Source organism: Anser cygnoides, chromosome 4 (genome assembly GCF_040182565.1).
Source record: "Anser cygnoides isolate HZ-2024a breed goose chromosome 4, Taihu_goose_T2T_genome, whole genome shotgun sequence".
Classification (NCBI taxonomy): domain Eukaryota; kingdom Metazoa; phylum Chordata; class Aves; order Anseriformes; family Anatidae; genus Anser; species Anser cygnoides.
Window position 1 is genome coordinate 2432422 of NC_089876.1, and position 18842 is coordinate 2451263.

Genomic DNA, 18842 nt, shown 5'->3' on the forward strand with positions numbered 1-18842 from the left:
TTGGACCTGTTTAGAAGAGAGAGCTTCCTAGGATGGGGTAAATGTATCTCTACACTTGTGGAAGATGCTCAGAGATACCAGCAGCAACCCACTACTACCCGTAAAGCGCTTTTTACGGCCTGAATTTTTCTGTCCTCATGATACAATTGTTTGCTTGGAGAAAAAGAGACACAGCATGATCCTCACCAGGAGCTCTTGCTCTACAAACGGGGTGCTTGCACCACGAACGACAGATGAACGTTACCTATGAGAGGGTAAATATACAAGCTGTCCAACGACCCTTCGTGCACGACTCAGAGACTGCTGACAAGAAGGCATGCTTCATTTTACCAACAGGCCATAAAAACACAGGAACCTCACCTCGTGTTTTGGCCAAACAGCTCCAGCACACTTGCAGATATGTAGCTCAATAAATATTTCCTTGTGCGAAGGCCAATTATTTTTTCCCTTTCAGATCTCAAGGATACGGGATTAAAAGGCAAAATACACTGCCTTTTTTTCTCTGTGCGTAAGAGGTGCCTGTTTTGTTCTGAAATTTGAGACTTCTGATCTGAAGATGATCTCTCCCCAAAGACCATCTCCCGAAACATCAAAGAACAAAAAGCCTAATAAACTTCTCTTTGCTATTTGGTTCATATATAGTTTTCCTTTGTAATGCAAACTGTAGGGCAGTACGCCTCCACCGCTGGAAAACAGACATCTGAGTGTAAGTCAGGGTAAGGCAAACTACAGCTCGGGGACCAAAGGAGAAAATTCCTTTGTTCTGTTTTATTCTTCTTTGGTCTTATTCTTGCAGCACGTATCACTGATATTACCCGGCAATTCGGCTGGACGGCCTGCAGCAGGGAGAAAAACGGCAGCAAACACAAGCCAAAGGACAGAACGAACAGCAGTAATGAAAAGAGACAAAATCCCCCCAAATAACCGTCCCTAATAAAATGACCAACACAGGACTAGTGTTCATTTTCTCTTAGAAATCTCTGTTTTGGGATTTGCTTGGGCAGAAGGCAGGTACCTCCACAGGGTTAGCCCTCCCTCTTCCTTACCATATTTTTCTGCTTTCCTGAGGACAAACAGTGTGAGGGACCTTCCCTGGGTGCCAGTGACATTTACTGAGACACAGACGTGGCCAGACTTGGATAAGGAAAGTGATTTTAGCGTCACAGGAAGTTTTATAGTAGCTATTGAGTAGTGGAGAAAGATTCCTAACAAACACAATGACTTGTGCGACTCCCATGTGAACACCCGAAGGGGATGATATCCTACCTGTACAAGTTTAAAAGGTCCTAACGAAATTCAAGTGCTAGATTAAAGTAATTTCGTTCAGAGAAAGCCATGAACAGAGCACAACAATAATTATCAGGTACTCAAACACAAAGGTCGAACGTTGAAAAGTGTGAATAAATCTGAATAAATCAGTGTGCAGAGCATCATTTTGAATAAACCAGCGCACCGAGTTTTGACATGATCTGCCACAGAAAGTCCTGTAGGCAGACTCTGAATGATAACGGCTTACAGAAAACTTCCTCTAAACGACAATCCAGAATCTCTCAGAGGCTGGCCAAGATTAGCCTATTGCACAATGCACCATTCCTCTCTCGTTTTAAAAGCTTTCCCACCATTTCACAATCATCACTACTCCAAAGCAAACAAATACTCCTACTCAGCTAAGTTGCCCAATGACCCTGCTTCTGAGAAGTTGAAAAGCTAGCCCGTTTTGCCCTGAAATACTCCTATTTTGTGCGCTGGACTTGTAGAGCCAGTAGCAGAGTCAAAACAACCACTTGGACACCCAACTCCACTATCGCCTGCACCGCACCTTGCTCTCTTCCCACTGCACCATGTAGCAATGGGAATTAGTTAAAACAAACGACATCTCCTCTGTTACTTTTCCTTCATTTGCTATGCAAGCATCACAAGGAACGTGTGTTCATCCTTTTCTCTTGAGACACAACCTGCCAGCACAGCAGAGATGAAAAGCGTAAGGAGCTCTGCGCCTGCCTCGACAGAAACCAGTCGAAAAGATGGAGCCGTGAAAGGAGAGGGCGGAAATGCAGAATCCAGATCAAAGAAACAAAAGGATAATGGTGACACCAAAACATTGGTAGTATATTGGCTTCTCCATCTACTGACACGCAGAGCAAAATCATTCTTTTTCTCTTTAGTGGTAAGTACCGGGACTCATCTGGGTACAAGCGCGCAAAACCACACCTTATTACAAAAGGCTCCGTGCGTGTCAGCCACGCTCACAAGAGCGAAAACAACAATAAACAAACCCAAAATAGAAGTTACAAAAGATGAAAAACAAATCAATGCCAAAAAAAAAAAAGCGGGGGAGGGATAAGGAAGCATCTCAAATTTCTTGTCGTAAAGGAAAAGCTAGAGTTCTTGTGCAACAAGATGACTCCCAAAAGCGGACTTTTTTTTAGGAAACGATGCAATTACAGTAATACAAAAAAATCCAACTCATTACTGAGATCTGGCAACACCCTAGAGTTATTTTTTTTTCTTGAAACCATCTTCCCCTGTTGCAATAAGCGCAGAAGCTGCAGCACCAGCACAGGGCATGCCCTGCTCACAGGGCCCACCAGAGCAATAGGGCTTGCCCTAAAAAATTCAGTTCTTAGGTGATGCTTTTCATCCCCAAGACAGCAGAACAAGTTGTAAACGTATTAAAGTTTTGTCTCAGGAGCCAGTCAATAAGTTTTAGTGATGATGCCACATGGTGAGTGTGACTGTAAAAGCCAAATTTCAAGAGAACATGAACTGAAAAGCCTCAAAAGCAACTTTTTTTGCCATGTCGTGAAGAAGTATTTTTAAAGTAAAAAAAAATGATTTTAATATCTAACTACGGTCTTTCTCTCCAGGACATTGGCCATGGTGCTAATGCCTTTCCCTTTAAATAAAAAAAATAGAAAAAGTCTGTTATCATTTAATGCCTGTGAAGCTCAGTACGGGATATTTCAATTAATGGAGAAAAAAAAAACCACTATCTATCACTGTTTAAGAGAAAAGAAGCAAGAAACAGAGGATGAAGAAACTTTCTGTTCTAAACTCTTCACATATCTCAGTTTAACTTACTGGATTTATCTTCTCAAACCCCTGAAAGAGAAACTCTTTGTCCACCTTGTCAAACTGATTTGATGTTTTCTGAGGGGATTACAGGTTTAGTGAACAGAAGCGGTTCTGATACAGCGCATTTACATTACTCTAAGAACTCTGACTTCCCACCACAAAGACAGTTTGATTGATCAATTCTCACACGTTCAAAGCATCAGCTGGCTCACCGGCGAGCTCACAAAGTCGATGTAAACAGGGGAACATCATCTGTAGGTAAATTTCTAGCAAAATCCCAAATACATTTCCTCTTCAACTTGTATCAGGGTTTTTTTCAGTGTATCTACTGAAAGGTGTTATGGATCCTAAGAAGGCAAATAGAGCAGAATACTAGATACTTGGAGAACACGCTGCTGGGGCATAAACCAGCAAAATGTACCCTGGGGTGCACCAAAAACGGCATTGCTAAATGGTGAAGGGAAGGGATCGTCCTGCTCCGCTCTGCGCTGGTGCGGCCTCGACTCGAGCAGTGCACGCAGTTTGGGCACCACAACGTAAGAAGGACATGAAGCTGTTAGAGAGCGTCCAAAGGAGGGCAACAAAGATGGTGAAGGGTCTGGAGGAGAAGATGTGTGAGGAGTGGCTGAGGTCACTTGGTTTGTTCAGCCTGAAGGAGATTTTGAAGCCGAGAGAACAACAAAATGCCAGCATTAACCAGTCCCTTTGTCACACAGAGCAAGGACACCCACACTCCATTGTCTGCCTATCCATGCAGCCCGCAAGTGCTGCTTCTTCCTAAGTTGCTTAGGCCTCTAGATACTCCCTAACACGAATAATACCAACTCGAAGTGTTTTACACCTTTCTCAGTATCGCTAATCCTCTTTAACAACCCCCCCGCCACGATGAGGTGATCATTTGCTCTAAGCAACGTAACCAAGCTGACCTCAAGGTGTAAGCAGGGCTTGCAGCTTGGTTCAGGACGGGCCCTGAGGATAAAGCAGAAGAAAAGCACGAGTATTTACGTGTGCCTGTGGCAAAGAAATCGGGGTTTGAGGGAATAGAAGGAAAGCACGCTGCAACAGGAACGGGAGAATGAGGGAGGGCAGAGGAGATGCGACGTGCTTACACAGGGAAGGACAAGAGGTTCAGAACAAGAAGTTTCTGTCTAACTTGGTGAGGGAAGTGGAGCCAAGAGCTCTCATGAGACCACGCTGATTCCAGTTGGAGGATCCCAGTAGAGAACACGGACTGGAGCAAGTCCAGATGATGGCCGCTGAGATGGCCAGGGGCCAAGTACACAACCTGTGAGGAGAGGCAGGAGGAGCGAGGCTCGCTTGGCCTAAGGCCAGGAGGCTGAAGATGGGGTGAAGCCACCTAAGGGGAGATGAGCAGAGGAGGCAGCACCAGACGAGGTTCACAGCAAAAGGACATGAGGCAACCGACAAGTTGCACAGGAAATTCTGATTAGAGATTAGGAAAAGACTGTTTTTTCCCATGAGGGTAGCCACTGGAGCACGGGCCCAGAGAAGGGACCTCCATCCCTAAGAGCTGCCCACAACTTCACTGGACAAGGACTGGAGCAAGGGCCTGATCCAGCTCCTCAGCCAGCCTTGCTTTGGGTTGGGGACCAGACCAGAGACTTCCAAGAGGTGCCTCCAACCCAAATCATCCCATGTTCTGTGCCCAGTCTCAAATCCGGGCTAAGTGCCACATTCACAGCAATTAGCCAGAGGAAGATGAGCTGCTCCCATTTTCCTGAGGGTTCTCGTGCCAGCACGGCAGAGCAGCCACCTCAGCAAGCGACCATGGGGTGGCCGCTGCCACCTGCCGCCACGACCCGCCATGTGGTGCCGAGCGGCCTGGGGGGGGCTTCGGAGCCGCCTCACCAAGCGCGGAGCCACGGCCAAAGGTCTTGCAAAAGAACATCGTTTTTTGAGGAGGAAAAACACCCGGCGCTGACCAGCACAAACCGAAGACGTGTCCAAGAACAGCTCCAGTAAATGTTTAACACGGAGTTAAAAACGATGACGAAGTTCACAATGAGTGTATTTTATCCTCTTCGGATCTCTTTGCTCTGTGCAAATGAGCACACTGGATTTTTATTACCTCCGCGTTCCTTCACTGCATTTTTGAAGTAACATATTTATATAGTCTCCTGTTGCCTATGACCACAAATATAAACGAGCAAAAATATTTTTAACTCTGCTTAATAGAAGAAAAGATGAATGGATAGGACTGGATCACCCTGGGACACGGACTACAAGGAATTTAGTGAACCGTTTATGCAGATTCTCAGACTATGTAAACATTTGCATTAGACAAATTTCTCTTTTGCAGTTAAAACTGATGAAATTAATTTAATATTTTCTGTAGTCTGATGCTGAGGACCTCCAGGGTAAATACCGTATTTTAACAAACTTATGTAAAAATCGGAAGGTCAAGAAAACAAGGGAAGAGCAGTGAAGGAAGTGAGGGCTCAGGCAACTGTTGTAAAAAGCCAGGGAGGTAAAAAGGCTGAGCTCTGGAGAGGCCCGGGAGGAATTTACAGTGTTTATCAACAAACTCAGAAAGTTTACAGTGCCCAAAGGTACAAAGCTCAATCTTGCAAATCCTCCGGCATGATGCAAAAAATAGTGACGAGTGAAAGATGGCTCTGGTTAATATTAAAATTTAACGTCAGAGAAGAAAGAGAGAAAATATGAACATTTCTCTCGAGAAACTCTAGGGCATTTATTTTTGTATCAAATAAAGGTATTTTTCAACAGATGCCTTTTTCGCACTTCATCAAAATTAGAAGCATCTGCTATTTCCTGAACTTGGTTTACTGAACAACACAGCGCAGTGCTAATGAAGATGAAACTCAAATGCCATCTAAAGAAGCAATTAAAAAAATAATTGATTTTTTTTCCTACTTCAAAAATGTTATTGTATTAAGCTCACGCTTGCTTGTCCTCAGGCACCGACTTCCTAGTGATTTACAGATGATTTTAAAGTCTGAACCATTGTTGTTAATGCTGTGAACTATTTATAACCTCGATTTTAAAAGCCTCTTAATTTCTGGAAAATACACAAGAAACTGCAGGCACAAATCATGATCACTTCACCTTTTCAATGGAGTATTAAAAATTACCTCGATTAGAGCAAAATGACTATGAGTCGAGATGACATCTTTCCCCTTTATGCATATCAATTCAGCCCGTGATACCAGGAAAGTACTTCCAGGTTTTTGAGAAAAGAGAAGGTTTCTTCTTCTTCAAATGGGGTGAGACTATCCTAACAATTCATTTTGACATTAGAGTTTGGAGGTTTATAGGAAGCATTCTTTCACTACAAAACCATTTCAAATCTGTATGTTCAGTTTAAGACCAGAAAAACAAACATACAAACAAACAAACAAACAGACTATTTATATTTTTTGTTCCAATTTTGCTCCTGTGCTGATCTTCTCTCACAGAGATTAAGAGGACTTGAAAATAAACATGTAGCATTTTTGGAAATTCATTTCAAAAAGAAAAGAAACACAGCAGAAGGTTAATTCTGGAGATAGTCGATGAGCCACTTGGAACAAAAAGAGTCCAAAGGGAACCATTAGTTTTTCCACTCACAGCTTGGGATTATTTTTCTAATTTCAGCTAGAAGAATAGAAAACATAAGGTGGTGCCTGTCACTGAAAGACTGAAGCACATAAACGCACAAGTTATATTTAGATCTCTTCGTGAAATGTCGACTGTTAACCAGAATCGACAAATTAGTCTCTCACCACAGACAGATGAGCCAAATACCAGTCATCCATCAGAAGAACGGATATTTTTGCATGTTTTTACAAGGTTATCTGACCCATCACTGTTGTTCCTGAACATGCTCCAAAGGGTTTAAAAGTTTTGAATGCAGGGTACGTAAGGCTACACACAATTCTTTAAGAACTATATGGCTGCGACGTTGATTACTTAGCTCCCACATACTACAAGACAAATCTATATCATAGTCAAGCTTGATAAATGAGTCAGTTTTCTACTTCAGGAAGAGCCTGTATACCAAATTAGCTCAAGTTCAACAAGATGACAATAAATGTGTCTAAAATGATTTGGGAATGAAGAAAGTAATACAGTGAACAGATCACGTTACAACACTGTAGCATGTAAAAGCAAAAACAACTCCGTAATTGTTTATGCTGCTGCTGACTGCACAAAAGGACACTGTATGTGCTGTATTGGCAGTATTATATATTTAGGTTACTGGAACATGTTTATACTGCTAAAAGCCACATTCAGTTCAGGCTCCACGTTAAAGAAATATCATTGCGTACAGTTAGCTTCTTACCAAATGAACTTACCTAAAAGCTGCCAGTAAAGGAGCATAAATTGAGTCTCCATCATACACATACAAGTGGTCCCAACTGCACTCTGTGGCAAAGTGATTGAATCGAAGCCTGAGGATTGTGTTTGGCCTGCAAAAAAATGATAACAAATTAAAAAATTTTAATTAGCCACTCAACGCACATGGCAAAATCCCTCCAAACCCCTTTGGTGTGAAGCTCCCCTCTAAACAAGACTAGAACTGAGTTGCTTAGTGTAAATACAGATGCATCAAACATGCTGTGGCTTTCATTTTCGGTGTGCATGCTCCCCTGGTATGAAGGAACAGATTCTTTATGATCAGAAAAACAACTGTGTCCTTAAATATTCCCCCACCACCAACAGCAGAAATTGAAGAGCATGCACAACCAGCCCGCTGTTCTTTACCAGTACTGACTCCCCTAATGATAGGGCATTGCATGGGGAAGCAAGGAAAATCTAACTGCACAACACATGTAAAGAATCACAGCCACCATCAGGGAATTAACAAGCCCTCTTTTGCTTGTTCAAGGGATTTTCTGCAGATTGACATGATTATGATGGCCTCAGACTATTTACTTGCCTGGAAGCTGGCAGAAATCCTTCTTCTACTACTTTATCACCCTATTACTTCTGCAGTAAGGCATGATGGCCCTCTTAAAAGAAGCCCATCCAAACTGGAGATCAGAAATATGTTACAGTGGATGCTGACTAAAGACTTTCTCAGTCTCGGTCAAGAAAATGCAAGGAGGCTTGTCTTCTACAGGACAGGAGGCCCTGGGGCTTTAGCTTTTGCCAAAAGGGAGGTCTTGGATAATTACTTGGGCTGCTGACATGCACCAGCCACTGCCCCTCACCCTTTACAAATGCTTGACAGGTTCCTCGGTTCTCTTCCGGAGAACCATCACAAACAACATCGGGACCAGCTGAGAACGAACAAGCTGGAAGTCCCAAAATGCGACTTGTTGAATGGCCCAGAGCACTCCGATGGTAACACCTCCAGACAAGAAGCGTCTGCTCTGCTGTCAAGAGAAGACCATCACGAGGCCTGATCTTCCGAGACGTATCAGCAGGAAAGATGTCTTGCTCACTTGATGGGGAGATGAAAGCAGCAGTTCAGGTACCAAAACTGGTCAGCATTTCTTTTATTCCACACCCAGAAGATGCCCCAAAAGCCATAACCACGTAATGAACTACAGATACCGTTAGTTTCATGGCTCATACACAAAGATCCATCTAAAGATAATCCCTCTAGATCCGCAGCAGATATCTAATTTAGCGCTCAGCTCAAGGAGAGTGAAAACACCACCAGCTTTGTGCTTGGACCCTGAGATAAAAAGGAAGCGAATCTATAGCTGTGCTTCTTTCTCCTACCCACGGTGGTGGCTGTTGAAAGGATTGATGCAGGTGATTAGGATTTCTTCAACAGAACTGCCCTTGGGTTCAGATGAAATCGTCGTTCGTCCTAATCAAATAAATTAATAAAATGCCAGCCTGCCATAGAGTCCTTCCTTCTCACAGAAGGGGAATTCTTTAGGGAGTTATTCTGCCAAAGAATAATGTCTGGTAGGCACGCTGATCTTCTCCAGGCCTTTGGAAAAAGAGCGGCAGGTGTAAATCAAGGATAATGTCTTGCTTAAAGAAAAGGTACAAAGAGTACTTCATTATTTTAAAACAGAGCAGACTATGAAATCGTAGGGGGTTTGCTTCTATTTTAATGGTCTGACAGCTGCAGAGCAGAAAGGAATCCTTAATCAATAAAAGCTTTAGACCAAGAGCAAAAAGAAAGAACATCCATGCCACAGCTATCCAGCTATCTACTCATTAACAGACAGCGCTCGTTTGCAGAACTGCAAGGCACGGGGCTACAGGCTCTGCCTCAGACAGGATCCTTGGGCTGGCTGGATCTCATCTGCCTTGTCTCGTGCTTCTGGGGAATAAAGGACAGCACTGGCACGAGGACCCAGCACACGCACCAGCCGAGAGTCAGGTAAGGTATGAAAAGGAAATATTTACAGTAAGGAGTACGTGGCGTTTTACAACTGAATTTATCTTCAGTTGCACACTTCGGTTGTACCTTCACGTGCTAACCTCAAAAGCCCTCTACGTACCAGTGTGCTAGCACCGAGCTGAAGGCACTTAGCAGAATTTAACAGCTTCGCAGGAGCTGTTTTCCAAGCCCCGATCTCTCTGGGAATTTCACGTTTGGCAGAGGGCTTCGACTATTTTCATGAGGGTGCATATTTCAGCTGGCTTAAACAGCGTGATCACCTCCTTTCTGTTTAGCACCGTACTCCGACAGCAGGGTACAAACAATCAGAAGCAGGAAAAGGACATCTGCTTGAATGCCTGGCTACGAAATGAGGAGGAACAATTCTGCACACCTCTTTACAGCACCTAAGATCTCACTTCAAGCCTTGCAAAGTGACAAATCTCTAAGAAGCCTCTCCGAACTAGCAAACAAAGGCTGAAGGAGCCGTCACGGTGACATTATCAGGGACTGTGAGCAGCATTTCCCTTCTGATAAAAACATAAGGCAAATTATCCTCTAACGAGGAAAAAAAAAAGCTACGAGGGTTAAGCTGATTATACAGGAATTGCTGGGGCTGTTTTGTCTGTAACAACATCCTTTCAAAACATTTTTAAGCCGTAATTCTGAACTGGCTGCAGTTGCATTTTTACTACCTGCAAAACTTAAGGTGTTGCCACTTGCAGCACCTAACTTTGATCTTCACCACATCAAAATCCTGGGCTCCTCATCCAGGTAATAGCTAGTGGTAGGCCTCCAGTTCCAGCGCTGCGGACGGCTCTCTGGAACAGCTTAGCCTTTACCTTTGAATATCTTGGGAGCTTAGGTATTTCAGTTACTCATCCAAAATAAATGTCTGAAGTAGACAAAGCGAATACCATTCCACCCCCACCCACCAGGCCTCCTGAACCAGGAGAAGGCTAAAGAAAAATATACCCTGGTATTTTAATAAGTTCTAAACCTCCAGGAGGCTGAGAGACCTCAGCCTAAAAGGCGTGCAATGCGAATGAAATCATTCGTGCTGTCACGTAACTTGTTCCCATCCACAAACCTCTCTACTTAAAGATTCAGGGAACAGTACGGAACGTGACTTACCACGCAGCTGTTCGCATCGAGCATCAGAACCGACCAAAGCAAGTTTTAAAGACTTATACAGACGGATTTTTAGAGTCCTTGCATCTGCCTAGCACCGTGAAAAATATCTTTCAACAAGTCAGGTGCTCGGAACTGCTGTACCATCCACCGGACGGCAGTCAGAGGAGGCACACTGAACGGGCTACTCCTAAAACCTCTGCCAGAGGTCACTGTAAGCAATATACAATCAAATACAGGAACAGCAGGGAGATGAAGGAAGAGGTCTGAAAGACTCCTCCCGTTTCAGAAGACCTCTGTAAAACGGATCAATGGTTCTCCTGACGTCCTCACAGCCTGGAGAGGAAGAAAGCATCTCAAATGCAGCATTACAGAAACTGACTCTTCACGAACACGAGTTTCAACAGTTTGCTTTTTTTTTGCTTTTTTCATACTGCCAAAAGTTAACATAGACTGAATCCCAAGCATTTGAATTGTCCCGCTACATTAAGGGTTCAATCTTTTCATTCTTTATTTACACAGACGCATTTATTCTGATTTTCCATGCAGTTTCAATGAGAAGCATATTTTACACAGCAAGACGCAAATTCATAAGCTAAGTTGCACAAAGTCAACGAAATAAACTTCTTTCACACGAATAACTAACAAAAAAAGACCTCGGTGCACGTAAACCTCATCAAAAGCCATGATGTTTACTACACTCACCTTCCTTCAATGAGCCAGGTGCATTTTGTTTTGTATTTGTAGTTCCCAGGCCCATCCGTTACATACCCTGAAGGTCCGGTGAGTCTGTAAACAAAAAATGATAAACACAAGCATTAGGCTCCAATGTTTTAACACAAATAAAGGATATCCTCAATTTAGGGAGAGCCACGATTAGATTTTCACTTACTCAATAGCCATTAAAAACAAACCAACAACGCCACATGAAGCTGTCAGGGTTCTCCTGTGCAAGTGTCTGTACACGCTTCCTGATGCCTGTCCTTGCAGAACGAGTAAAGGGTGATGGTTTTTCTATCAGACTGACGGTATTTCAGACTAACACCCCATTAAAGAGACCTCTCACAATACCTAACACACAGACTAATACAGCACACAGCCAGCAAAAGGAATTTCGTAACAGGTAATTTCATAACACAGCATTTCCCTCCTGGAAGAGCTGCCCACCTGCTTCGCCCCGTCCACACACAGCAAAGTCCAGAAGGGGACATCACAGAAGCGGAGCCGCTCCTTGCAGCAGCAGCACTGGCTCCACACGCCCTGGGTAACACAGACCCTTTTTCTGGCTCCCCTGTACTGGTTTGCCCCAGGGGAGACTTATGGCCCATGTTAGGTGCTCAAACGGAGAGAACTGAGAGGTGCCCGTGGCCACAACGGTGCCAAAATCACACCACCAACAGCCCCTGCCCCTATAAACCAGAGGTGACAGCTTGGCAGTAGCAAAAGCCCGGGGATGTGAAAGCAGAAAGTACAGCCGGGCTCATTCATCCCAGTACACTCAGTGAACACCAGCACTTAACACCATTAAATGCTCAAGATGCCGCTGAAAGACCGAAGGGAACCGAGCCAGTGGAGTAAGTAACTTTTATTTACATCTGCAAAATGTCACAGCGCAAGTCCTAGGTAACTGCATTCATCTGTACTGCTTGCAGCCACGTCCAAAAAAGCAGCCCCAAACCCACAGAAGAAGGGCATCTGGATGAAAAGCTCACCAGCAGAAGGTAAAACATATATAGGAACTGGGCTTAACCCTTTGTTGCAGCACGAAGGACACTGATATTCTTGCTTTTACTCCTGCTCAGAGCATGACAGCCACACAAACACATAGAGCAAGGCAAGCTGGAGGCAGCAGTCTGCTGGCTGCAGCCGTGACCTATCTCTTCCATGGATTTTAACCGGGTAGGTTTTCCCCAGAGACCAGGGACAACCGAGATGACAGTCACGGGCTGAGGGAGGCATTTGGCAGGAGCCTGTGGCGGCAGATCTGGTACATCACCTGGGTTCCCAAAAACCAGGCACTGAGAGTCTGCATCGTCTGCCTCCGCGCCGAGCCTGGCAGGAGCACACACGGGCTGAAGACAAATCCAGGAGCCAGAGCATTCAGATGCACGCTCCCATCTCACGTCAGAAATTCAAGATCAGTTTCAACAAAAAGCTGAAGTGCAGCAAAAAAAAAAAAAAAAAGGATTGAAAACAAAATTTACTAGGGAAGGATGAAGTGAAACGGAAGCAGCAGCTGAAGACACCCGGGCACCACGCTGTGGCAGAGCTGAGGGAGGATTCCTGCCCAGGGAGGTTAGAAACTCCATCACCCACACACGTGGCTGGAGCTAATTCAAAGCCTCCCGAAAAATTGCAATTGTCCTACTTAAAACTGCTGCAGTACAACAAAAGCATTCTGCAAAATCAAATTCAGCAAAAAGAGAAAAGGAAGTAACCGATACCAGGAGTTCCCCAGCACAGTATCTTGAAACCTTCTACTGGGTCTTTTTCTGGAGATCCATTAATATCATCTAATCTTTTTCAAATATCTTGACTGAGTGAAAATGGTTTTCCAGATTCTTTTCTGTAGAGCATTTTAAAGTTTACGCAAGGTTCATTTCCGATCCAAATTAAATAAATAAAAGAACAACAAAGCGCACAACAACCAACATAGGTTTTTCAGAACCAGCTTCCTCTTCCTCCGCATTAATTTCTTGTAACACTTTTCAGCCTCAGAAATTTAGTTTAAGATTTTTTTAAGGACGGTTACTGAGATTCTGCAGGAGATTTACATTTAGGCAAGTTAAGGAAAAAAAAAAACAAAACAGTTTTCAGGAGCACCTTTCATGGTGATGTGCACACACACACAAATTTACACACATGCACACACATTTTTAAAGGTTTGGCATCTTTAAAAATTCAAGTGACTCATCTACTGACATAGAATTTGCAAAAATAGACGCAAATTCCAAAGTGTAGAAACTAATAACTGGTCCTTTTGTCTATCGACAACAACAAAAAAAATCATCTTTCTGGAAATAACATCCCTGGAAAAGCGAGGAATCAAATTATATCAGTGCTTCAACGCTGACAGCACTTTGCATGCCACCAAGAGTAAAGAGACTTTGGAAACCTGAGCAAGTCTTGCAAGCTAACAACAATCTTATGCAATCTGCCAAGCTCTCAAAAAGCCTCTGCTCAGAAAACTCTTTGAACAATTTTCTCTGGAAACAATTACTAAATCCTGCACTGCAGAAACACTATCAAGAGCAATGCAAAAAAAAAAAAAAAAAAAAAAAAATCCCTTAAATCCCGGCCATGTCAGATCTCGGGAAAAACCTGAGCGTTTTCCACACCGACATAACTTACGGTCATATTTCAGCAAAGCAAAACCAAACCACAAAGCTTAGTTTAAAAAAAAAATATATAACCAGTCATATTTCATAGAATCATAGAAACAGAATCATAAAGGCTGGAAAAGCTCTCTGAGATCATCTGGGCCAACCACCCCCCTACCACCGCTGTCACCCACCGAACCATGTCCCCAAGCACCACGTCCAACCTTCCCTTGAACACCCCCAGGGACGGCGACTCCACCACCTCCCTGGGCACCCCATTTGTTTCCCCTGATACGCTGTTAATTAAATGGTTACCTGTAAGTTACTCTGACTCCTTACTAAGCTCTAAAAACTGCTGCCATTACAGACAAATAAAGGATATTAAAAAAAAAAGTTCAAGCTTCTGAAAGCTTCGTGCTCAGTACCCGTGGGCACTGATACCTAGGGCATTTCCCAGACAACGTTTTGGGTTTGTCTACAAGAAGAGGCTCAGGAAGGGAGTACGTGAGGAATTCAAGGAAGAAAAATGCCCTGGGAACAACGAACGTGAAGGCAGGACACTTCCATGACTTACAGGGGGCTATGCTCAGAGCTCTCAGGACATACAACAAAAAAAAAACTCCGAATCCCAGGTAATGTACTACCAGGGAACGGAGTTTTTTTATCCTACTAAACTCTAGGAATGTGAAGTCCCAAGGATACCGTGCCGTTTTCCACCGGTGTTCTCCCGGTGCTCAACTCTTTAACTTTACTGCGCAGATTTCTAATTTTATCACCCAAATGTGTAACCAACGCCATGAAGTTTGGAAAGGTGTCAGCTCCCATTTTATCTCGCTAATTCCATGCCCACGATGGGCTCTCCCTACACATGCCTGTGCTACTCAGGGGTTACGTCCACGCTGCTGCCCCCTCTGCACACAAAAAAGGAAGGTCCTCGGGGCGCTGGGTGATGCACAGGAAGGTGAAAGCCATGCACACAGCGCAGATAACACCTCAGCACCTACAAGGCTACAATATTGACTTGAAAACCACCAGGGTGCAAAAGCTACTGCAAGTTTCCGGTCACAAAACTCAGGCTTGAACCCATCTATTTCTGCTCGTGCGCACACAGACACGGCTCAAGGCTTGCCCCAAACACTACCAGGCACCAAGAGCGCGACTTATAACCCGTGTAAATTTTTCACTGATCTTCACCAAGGCATACCGATAAACCCCTGTGCTTTTAACGATGTGAGTAACACGAGAAGCGTGCGTTTCTTAAATACAAATTAGCATCCACTGACAAAGCTCCTTCTGAGAACACGAACCGCACAAGCAGGCAGACTCCAAGCTGTTATCTAATTACCATCTAATAAAGCAAAGCTAACAGCCAAGTACAACGAGCCACAGACACAAAACAGCTCAGACCTTAGGAGTGAATCACCTTGAGGCACTTCAGAAACATCACAACGTCAAAGGTGCGCTGGCAGTGAGTATATTGAATATATTGAATATATTCAGAGTAGTACAGAAGAGGAGACGCAACTCGCCTTTCCTTCACCGCTCGCCAGAGAAGGCGAGGGGGCTGCTTGGGCTTGTAGGGCACATTAATCCTTAACCTTAATCCTTCACCTCGGTGGGGTCAGCAATGGATCTCAGAACAGTTTGTGTTGCTTTCAGTGGGACTGCGGTGCTGCTTGCATGGCCGCAGCCGACACTTTAGGATGCTCACTAGAGTTTTGGCACAGCCTTGCTGTTAAAAAAAACAGAAAACACCCAAGCCCACAATGGCTCGCCCTGATTTTGAAGTTGCTAAAACTAGAGACCGATGCAAACGAGTTTTCCTCCTCTCTTTTCTTTCTTTCCTCCTCTCTTTTCTTTCCCAAGTGCTGCTGCCTCAAGAAAGCCCCAATTAAAAGCCATTGTTTCGGGTAAATCCGAACTTGCATCCAATAAAGAAAGGGCTGTTACGACCCATGACCAGAACAATGGCATTCTCTCCTAAGTTGATTAACACTTAGCTTTGTTCATTTCTCAAAATAAAAAGTAAATAAATAAAAAGCAGAGATTTCAAGGGCTATATCCTTCTACGGTTTGCTATAAACAAATGTCCTAATTTATAGGCATGGCATAGCTATTAGCCACATGCATAATGAGAGAAACAGATACACAGATTTTCTTTATCTATTTCATGAATTTCTAGCATAACATCCCCTCTCTGCCAGCGAGGTGCCACGGCGCAGGTACAGCTCAAACGAAGTAATTCCTACATGCCAGCTCTTATGCAGAACACTACTACAAAATCAAATTTGACAAGGATTTATAAACCCTCCACAGGGATTGTCCCCCCCCTCCAGCGATTGCTACGACCCCAGCCGATCTGAACACTCAGTTTTTGGAAACCAAGAGCTCAGAATTGCCACACCAACGTCATTTATTGCCGCACCGTGCGCCGCAGAGAAGCACACAACCATAAAATGCCTAGAAAATCTGGCGGCTTTGCAAGCAAAAAGCATTTTTAACCAACCTCATAGCAACACATCACTGTTCCAGCGCTTGCAAGACCATCCTCAGCACTGCCTTCATCAGGGTTTTCCTCCCAGAATTGGGTATTTCAAGGGTGCTCCGGGCTTCTCTGCCAATCTGACCATGGCACAGAGGTCAGAGAAGTCTGACAATCACTCAACACTCAATAGCTTCTGTTTTCATCCCTCTTTCCCCGGTACAGCTAAATTGATGCTAAAGAGCTGCCTTGCTTCAAAAAAAATCAGTGAGTGACACTGCTAATTTGATGTGGGTTTCTTCAAAGGAGAGCTTAGCTTCGCCCTTCTCTGGGAGATATGTAAATATATGAAAAGTGATTTCCTGGCTGCCGATCAGAGATAAGGGCAGAGCCTGCAAAGCCCAGCAAGGCCTGAGAGGACGGTCAGAGAAATTACAGCAGGTAAAAATGTATCCCCACAAGCAGCGATGCTCCCAAACGCGCTTAATCCCTTTGTTCCTGGAATATCCACCTCGATCTAACAAACTGCTGTGCTTCCAACAAGGCCGAGCCAATGCTGAGAGCCTCAGAGAGAGCACAAGGCACAGATGCTCCGACAGCCTTAAAAATCGCCAAGTCACCGAGCTGGAAACCAAATACTTTCCAACACTGCCTCTTCTCCAAAGGCTACGAACAGTATCGGCAGTAGGGTCCTGTTCCTGATGCTGTCCCAGCTCCTGCTCTTCTGCTGTCACTGAATGCCACCAAAGTCGGCTCTTTTGGGGCTGGCCGGTGCTTTGCACTTCAGCTCCTCTTTCTGGAAGAAGTTGCTTTCATCCTTACCCTACACACACTCAAGTTACAATAAGGGAATTACATCCGTGAAGAAACCGCACGACAAAACACCAAACTACCCAACTTCAACATTCAAGGCAACAGAAACAATGAAGGAAAAGGTGATTTCCCTCCCCATTGCCAATCCTGCACACACTGGAAAATCATGTCTGATCCCAAAGGACATCAACATTTCTTCCATCTGACAGCCACCGGCTAGAGACTCTGCCTCGTCATCACACTTGTATTTGCAGCACTAGGAACGTGCTGTAGCTCCACCTGATGTTCCTGCCTCTGAACTGGTCCCGCAATTACATTCATATGAAAATCATCCCCAGTTTAGATTCCTACCTCCATTTCCTTCCTTTTATTCCTCTCCGTGTATCGGGATTTCCAGCCCCTTGCCAAGTGGCACCGACCCAAGCGCCCAGGCCGCAGGTAGGCCAGAGCCTCGGGCACCTCGCCTACTGCAAATTCTTCCTCTCATTCAAACTCACTGTGAAGGGGAACACCAAACGATGATATTACTATTACTCTGGGACCCTCTTCTTTAAACAAGGAGCACTCTGGAGGTGCACATTTCCGTGGCTTTGCTCTGCTGTCCCTCTCCCAAGACGCCGAGCTCTGCCTCCACGCCTCAGTCAGAACCGTTCTGAGTCCGCGATTCCCATCTCGGCTGTCCGTGACTGTTTCCAAAACACTCTTCCCAGTGCCTGTATTCCAGCCAGAAACAATTCCAAGACAGAAGGCCCCTCGGATACCTCCCCCTGAAGCCCACCTTGACCTGAGGCAGCCGCCTTGCAGACGGCGCGCCCTACAGCAGCTGTCTGTGAGGCTGATCTACCAGTCGCACTACGCTTTCCCCATCTGTTCACAAATCCATTTATTGGATCTTGGCCTCGTTCTTTGGAAGGAAGAGAATTCAGCTGCAGGCGTTCACGATGCCCAGACCAACTCGAGACTCGTCCCCTGGTGGTCGTGCACCTCACCCCACACTAATGGCCTTAGCATCGCCAAAAACCGCACGCCCTGCAAGCCCAAAGGAAGGGGAAAGCACGTTATTGCAATTAGCACAGAGAACATCAAAAGCTAATGATGGAAGAGCTCCAGAGCCAGGCAGGTCCCGTTGACGTCTACCACTGGATGATCAAAAAAATTCACTGCATTAAATGATCCGGCCTAATATAGAAGGCATACAACAACATCTATGCTTAAGTAAAGCACAGGTAGGAAAAAATCATGGTTCTGAATATACCCAGAAGCATGGAAAAAATCAAAACTATTTTTTTTTAAATCTGTTTTCAAGTCCCAATTTGCATTTACCAAATTTTAGCTCCAATCATCAAGTTTTTGTCTACTTTTCTACAGTGGGGCAAGGGCAAAATGCTTTATCGAAATTCATCATCCCGTAGTGCTGCACTATTTTTTAGTTTCTAACTAGAATTTAAGAGACAGAGCTAGTCCTACACAATATTTTCTGCGTTTCAATTTCTCCTTTTCAATATTTTCTGCATTTATCAATAAGTTCATACCTACAAGATACCTAACTTGTGTTAGGGTAAAATACCATTAGTGCAATGTTAAGAGAAATGAGCCTATACACACATTTGGTCTACACAGAATTTAAAACCAATTTAACACATACAAATTTTTCAAGAACTCGCTAGCTCAAAGGCTTCAGAACACAAAATATTTTACAGATGAGCTATTTTAG

General features: G+C 44.3%; 1 protein-coding gene across 2 annotated transcripts in view; it reads right to left on the bottom strand.

The window, feature by feature from the left end:
* Positions 1-18842, bottom strand: part of ATRN (attractin) — a 148359-nt gene that overhangs the window by 106015 nt on the left and 23502 nt on the right. For both annotated transcript variants that reach the window (XM_066997066.1, XM_066997067.1), the window contains 2 exons: positions 11219-11302; positions 7392-7505 (listed from right to left, as the gene is read on the bottom strand). In XM_066997066.1, the coding sequence (XP_066853167.1) occupies positions 7392-7505; positions 11219-11302 (198 nt within the window). The remainder of the gene's footprint in view (positions 1-7391; positions 7506-11218; positions 11303-18842) is intronic.